General features: G+C 57.4%; 1 protein-coding gene across 1 annotated transcript in view; it reads right to left on the minus strand.

Annotated features, from left to right (window-relative positions):
• The window catches only part of sgpl1 (sphingosine-1-phosphate lyase 1), a 79,559-nt gene extending 75,929 nt beyond the window's left edge, over positions 1-3,630 (minus strand). The window contains exon 1 of the mRNA XM_038782700.1: positions 3,442-3,630. Within this exon, the coding sequence (XP_038638628.1) occupies positions 3,442-3,453 (12 nt within the window). The 5' untranslated portion in view covers positions 3,454-3,630. The remainder of the gene's footprint in view (positions 1-3,441) is intronic.
• Between the last annotated feature and the right edge of the window lie 2,370 nt (positions 3,631-6,000).

The raw sequence follows: 6,000 nt of genomic DNA on the forward strand, positions 1-6,000 counted from the left end.
CTGCGCCCTCCTCTAGGTCATTTATAAAAATGACAAACAGCAACGGCCCCAGAACAGATCCTTGTGGTCCGCCACTCGTAACTGAACTCCATTCTGAACATTTCCCATCAACTACCACTCTCTGTCTTCTTTCAACTAGCCAATTTCTGATCCACATCTCTAAATCACCCTCAATCCCCAGCCTCCGTATTTTCTGCAATAGCCGACCGTGGGGAACCTTATCAAATGCTTTACTGAAATCCATATACACCACATCAACTGCTCTACCCTCGTCTACCTGTTCAGTCACCTTCTCAAAGAACTCGATAAGGTTTGTGAGGCATGACCTACCCTTCACAAAACCATGCTGACTATCCCTAATCATATTATTCCTATCTAGATGATTATAAATCGTATCTTTTATAATCCTCTCCAAGACCTTACCCACCACAGACGTTAGGCTCACCGGCCTATAGTTACCGGGGTTATCTCTACTCCCCTTCTTGAACAAAGGGACCACATTTGCTATCCTCCAGTCCTCTGGCACTATTCCTGTAGCCAATGATGACCTAATAATCAAAGCCAAAGGCTCAGCAATCTCTTCCCTGGCTTCCCAGAGAATCCTAGGATAAATCCCATCCGGCCCCGGGGACTTATCTATTTTCACCTTGTCCAGAATTGCCAACACTTCTTCCCTACGCACCTCAATGCCATCTATTCTAATAGCCTGGGTCTCAGCATTCTCCTCCACAACATTATCTTTTTCCTGAGTGAATACTGACAAAAAGTATTCATTTAGTATCTCGCTTATCTCCTCAGCCTCCATACACAACTTCCCACCACTGTCCTTGACTGGCCCTACTCTTACCCTAGTCATTCTTTTATTCCTGACATACCTATTCTCATCTGAAAGAAGCTTCCTCCAAACATGCAGCACTCCTTCAGTACTGCATTGAAATCTCGCTCCCGATTACATGCTGGAAGGGGCTTGAACCCCCCATCTAAGCCTACAATCTCTCCCTTCCAAAAGAACACGGTGAGCATGGGAAGCCCACCACATGCCGCCCTCCCACCCCCGCCCCGTCGCAGGCCACACAATGTCCTGATTTGGAAATATATCCCCATTCCGTCACTCTCTCTGGGTCAACAGCCTGGAATTCCCTTCCTATCAGCACAGTGGGTGTACCTACACCACATAGACTGCCGCGTTCAAGGCAGCAGTTCACCACCACATTCCCAAGGGCAAGTGGGGCTGGGCAATAAATGCTGGTCTTGCCAGTGACGCCCATTTCCTGTGAAATAACAAGAGGGCTACAAAACAAGGCGAGCTCTCCCCACTCGTCAGATAAGCAAACTTCCTCAAGCAAATGAGTGCTCAGAACGGGAAACTACTGGGGTGACGGGTCGGTGTTGGAATGGGGGCATAGGCAGGTGGGTGTTGGGGCAGGGGTGCGGGGTGGGCTTGGGGCAGGGGTTCGGGGGGGTGGGCGTTGGGGCAGGAGTACGGGGGGGTGGGCGTTGGGGCAGGGATACGGGGGGGTGGGTGTTGGGGCAGGGGTACGGGGGGTGGGCGTTGGGGCAGGGATACGGGGGGGTGGGCGTTGGGGCAGGGGTACGGGGGGGTGGGCGTTGGGGCAGGGATACGGGGGGGGGGGCGTTGGGGCAGGGGTACGGGGGTGGGCATTGGGGCAGGGGTACGGGGGGTGGCCGTTGGGGCAGGGGTACGGGGTGGTAGGCGTTGGGGCAGGGGTACGGGGGTGGGCGTTGGGGCAGGGGTACGGGGGGGTGGGTGTTGGGGCAGGGGTACGGGAGGGGTGGGTGTTGGGGCAGGGGTACGGGGGTGGGCATTGGGGCAGGGGTACGGGGGGTGGCCGTTGGGGCAGGGGTACGGGGTGGTGGGCGTTGGGGCAGGGGTACGGGGGTGGGCGTTGGGGCAGGGGTACGGGGGGGGGGGGTGTTGGGGCAGGGGTACGGGAGGGGTGGGTGTTGGGGCAGGGGTACAGGGGGTGGGTGTTGGGGCAGGGGTACGGGGGTGGTGGGCGTTGGGGCAGGGGTACGGAGGGGTGGGTGTTGGGGCAGGGGTACGGGGGTGGGCGTTGGGGCAGGGGTACGGGGTGTGGGTGTTGGGGCAGGGGTATGGGAGGGTGGGCGTTGGGGCAGGGGTACGGGGGTGAGCGTTGGGGCAGGGGTACGGGGGGTGGCCGTTGGGACAGGGGTACGGGGGGTGGTGGGCGTTGGGGCAGGGGTACGGGGGCTGGGCGTTGGGACAGGGGTACGGGGGGTGGGTGTTGGGGCAGGGGTACGGGGGGTGGGTGTTGGGGCAGGGGTACAGGGGGTGGGTGTTGGGGCAGGGGTACGGGGGGGTGGGCGTTGGGGCAGGGGTACGGGGGTGGGTGTTGGGGCAGGGGTACGGGGGGGGTGGGTGTTGGGGCAGGGGTACAGGGGGTGGGTGTTGGGGCAGGGGTACGGGGTGGGTGTTGGGGCAGGGATACAGGGGGTGGGCGTTGGGGCAGGGGTACGGGGTGGTGGGCGTTGGGGCAGGGGTACGGGGTGGGTGTTGGGGCAGGTATACAGGGGGTGGGTGTTGGGGCAGGTATACAGGGGGTGGGCGTTGGGGCAGGGGTACGGGGGTGGTGGGCGTTGGGGCAGGGGTACGGGGGTGGTGGGTGTTGGGGCAGGGGTACGGGGGTGGTGTTGGAGCAGGGGTACGGGGGGGTGGGCATTGGGGCAGGGGTACGGGGGCTGGGGGCAGTGGTACGGGGGTGGGGGCAGTGGTACGGGGGTGGGGGCAGTGGTACGGGGGTGGGGGGCAGTGGTACGGGGGTGGGGGGCAGTGGTACGGGGGTGGGGGGCAGTGGTACGGGGGTGGGGGGCAGTGGTACGGGGGTGGGGGGCAGTGGTACGGGGGTGGGGGGCAGTGGTACGGGGGTGGGGGGCAGTGGTACGGGGGTGGGGGGCAGTGGTACGGGGGTGGGGGGCAGTGGTACGGGGGTGGGGGGCAGTGGTACGGGGTGGGGGGCAGTGGTACGGGGGTGGGGGGCAGTGGTACGGGGGTGGGGGGCAGTGGTACGGGGGTGGGGGGCAGTGGTACGGGGGTGGGGGGCAGTGGTGGGGGGGGGGAGGGGGAGGGGGGAAGGGAGGTTGGGGGAGGGGGGGAAGGGAGGGGGAGGGGTATGGGGTGGGTGTTGGGGCAGGGGTACGGGGGGGGAGGGGTATGGGGGGGAAAGGGAGGGGGAGGGGGGAAATGCAGCCCCGCTCCCAGATTGACAGCGCGCATGGATGTTACGTCACCGGCGCTGTTACGTCACGGGCGGTCACAGAACGTTGACCATTGTTGCGTCACCTCTCGTTGTTGCGTCATCGCCGTTATTACGTCACCGGGTGACGCCTCACCTATCTCCCCCCCCCACCCCCCCGCGCCGCATTGTCCGCCCGCCCGCCCTCCGCGCTGCCCCTCTTTACCCGGGTCTCCATCTCCCCGCCGCCTTCGGTATCCGCTTCTCCCGCCGCCTGTGGCCCGCTGTCTCTCTGTCCGCTTCGCCCCGGTGCTCGCGCTCTCTCTCTCTCACTGACTGGCTCTGATTCACAGCCCACACAGCGGCCCAGCCTCCGCCCGGCCAGGAGCGGCCCTCCCCTCCGCTCGCCCCTCCCTGGCCGCTGCACCCAGCACAGCGACGCCTCCCGGCGCGGCAGAGCAAGGACAGCCCGGCCGGCAGGGCGCCCCAGCGCCACCCAGAGGCTAAGCACCCTCACTGCAGCTCAGCCTCCACTGCCGCATCCAGTCCCTTCCAGGCTGGTCCTGACATTCCAAACAATCCTCTTGCTCCCACTCTCCCATTGCCTTCTTTCCCCAAATCCCTGCAATTATGGCCTCCAAATATTTAGCCAATTGCTTCTGAAAAGTTACCATTGAACTTGCTTCCAGCAGCTTTCAGCCAATGCTTTACAAATCCTAACCGCTCAGGAAAATGGTTCCAGGGGTGAGGAACCTTTGGAGCGATATTGGAGGAGTTGAGAAGTTTTCCTTGGAGGAAAGAAGGCAGTTTGGGTTTTCAAATGCAATTCATGTGCCTTCTCTGGCTTCCTGCACATTTTAAAAATAAATTTAAAGTACCCAATTCATTTTTTTCCAATTAAGGGGCAATTTAGCGTGTTCAATCCACCTACCCTGCACATCTTTGGGTTGTGGGGGTGAATCCCAGGCAAACACGGGGAGACTGTGCAAACTCCACACAGACAGTGACCCAGAGCCGGGATCGAACTGGGACCTCGGCACCGTGAGACTGCAGTGCTACACTGCGCCACCTTGCTGCCCTTGCTTCCTGCACACATCTCACCTCTGCCATGCCGGACTCACTACACCTAGCCACCGTACACTCAGTTCAGTAAAGACATTGCACAAGAAAGGTTGTGTGGTCTTTGAGTTCAAGCATGGTGTTAGGAATGGAGCTGAAATTGAGTTTTGAAAAGCTGGAAGAGGAACACCGAAATGGCTACTTGATGGTACAATACTCCTATCAGGAGCACACATTAATGTGAGAGTCCAATGCAATGGCAAGAAGGAAGATCTGGAGTTCCAGATCATAGCCGTATCAGCCACTTAGCTGGAGCAAGCCTAACCCTAACTGGCAACGCTAAACCTGGCAGCGATCTTTTACAATGTGTCGCAGCGCACAAAATTATTGACTGCTGAACAGATCCAAGAGAAGTACAGAGGTGTGTTTACAGGGTTTGGATGTCCAGCTGAGAATATCATCTCAGAGTAGATGGGAGACCAATCCAGCATCTGCCAAGAAGACTTACAGCTGCCGTCAAATCAACTCTAAAAACAAGATGGAAGGGATGGGAAAGAAGAGAATAATCAAGAGTGGCAACTCTCACAGAGTGCATTAGCAATATGGTAGCAATGAAACAACCTGGGAAGCTGAGAGTAGCCATAGATCCAAAGGATGCAAATGAAGGGGAAGAGAGATCGTACGATCCCATGACGACCATCAATGGAATTTTGCCACAACTTTGCCATGGCAAAGAGCTTTACTACTCTTGAGAAGGATGGCCACTGACAGGTGAAGCTGGATGAAAGCAATAGCTTTCTAACTATGTCCTGGATACCATTTGGGAGACAGACGGTCGGGCATGCTGTTTGCCATTTCCATCCCTCCAGAAGAGAATCAACGCCAACAGCATGAGATGGTCAGTGATCTTCCCAGAGTGGAAGTCATAGTGGATGATCCACCAGTCTATGGATGATGGAAGAAGCCATAGCTGACCATGGTCAGAATTTAAATGATTGTTAGAGAGAGCTCGCCAGCTGAAGACGAACAAGAAAAAATTGAAATTATAGATGCCTGAAGTCAAGTACATGGATCATTTACTGCCAGCAAAAGGTCTTTTCCTGAATCAAGTAGCAACCATTCCGTGATCAACAGATATAGAACAGTACAGGCCCTTGATGTTGTGCCGAACAATGATCACCCCACTTAAACCCACGTAACCCATATCCCAACAGTCCCCCCATTAACCTTACACTACGGGCAATTTAGCATGGCCAATCCACCTAACCCGCACATCTTTGGACTGTGGGAGGAAACCGGAGCACCCGGAGGAAACCCACACGCACGACGTGCAGACTCCACACAGACAGTGACCCAGCCAGGAATCGAACCTGGGACCCTAGAGCTGTGAAGCATTGATGCTAACCACCATGCTACCGTGATTACCCTGATAACAGTGCAATGATTTGTTGGATTCATGTACTAAAGTTTTTTTTAAAACTTTTGCCTAATGTGTGAAACATTACCACGATCACTGCCAAAGATGTGCCATGGTATTGGAGCACAGAACAAGAAGCAACGTTCATTAAAATCAAACAGCTAGTGACAACAATGCCAGTGCTGAAGTACTTTTATGTCAATGGTGAAGTCATCTTGCAGGTCGGGGCGAGCAAGGCCGGTCTTGCAAACAGCCGAATGCAGCAAGGGCAACCTGCCGCATTAGCATCCGGGCATAACACAAACTTAA

This window comes from Scyliorhinus canicula, chromosome 22 (genome assembly GCF_902713615.1).
Source record: "Scyliorhinus canicula chromosome 22, sScyCan1.1, whole genome shotgun sequence".
NCBI classification, from domain to species: Eukaryota; Metazoa; Chordata; class Chondrichthyes; order Carcharhiniformes; family Scyliorhinidae; genus Scyliorhinus; species Scyliorhinus canicula.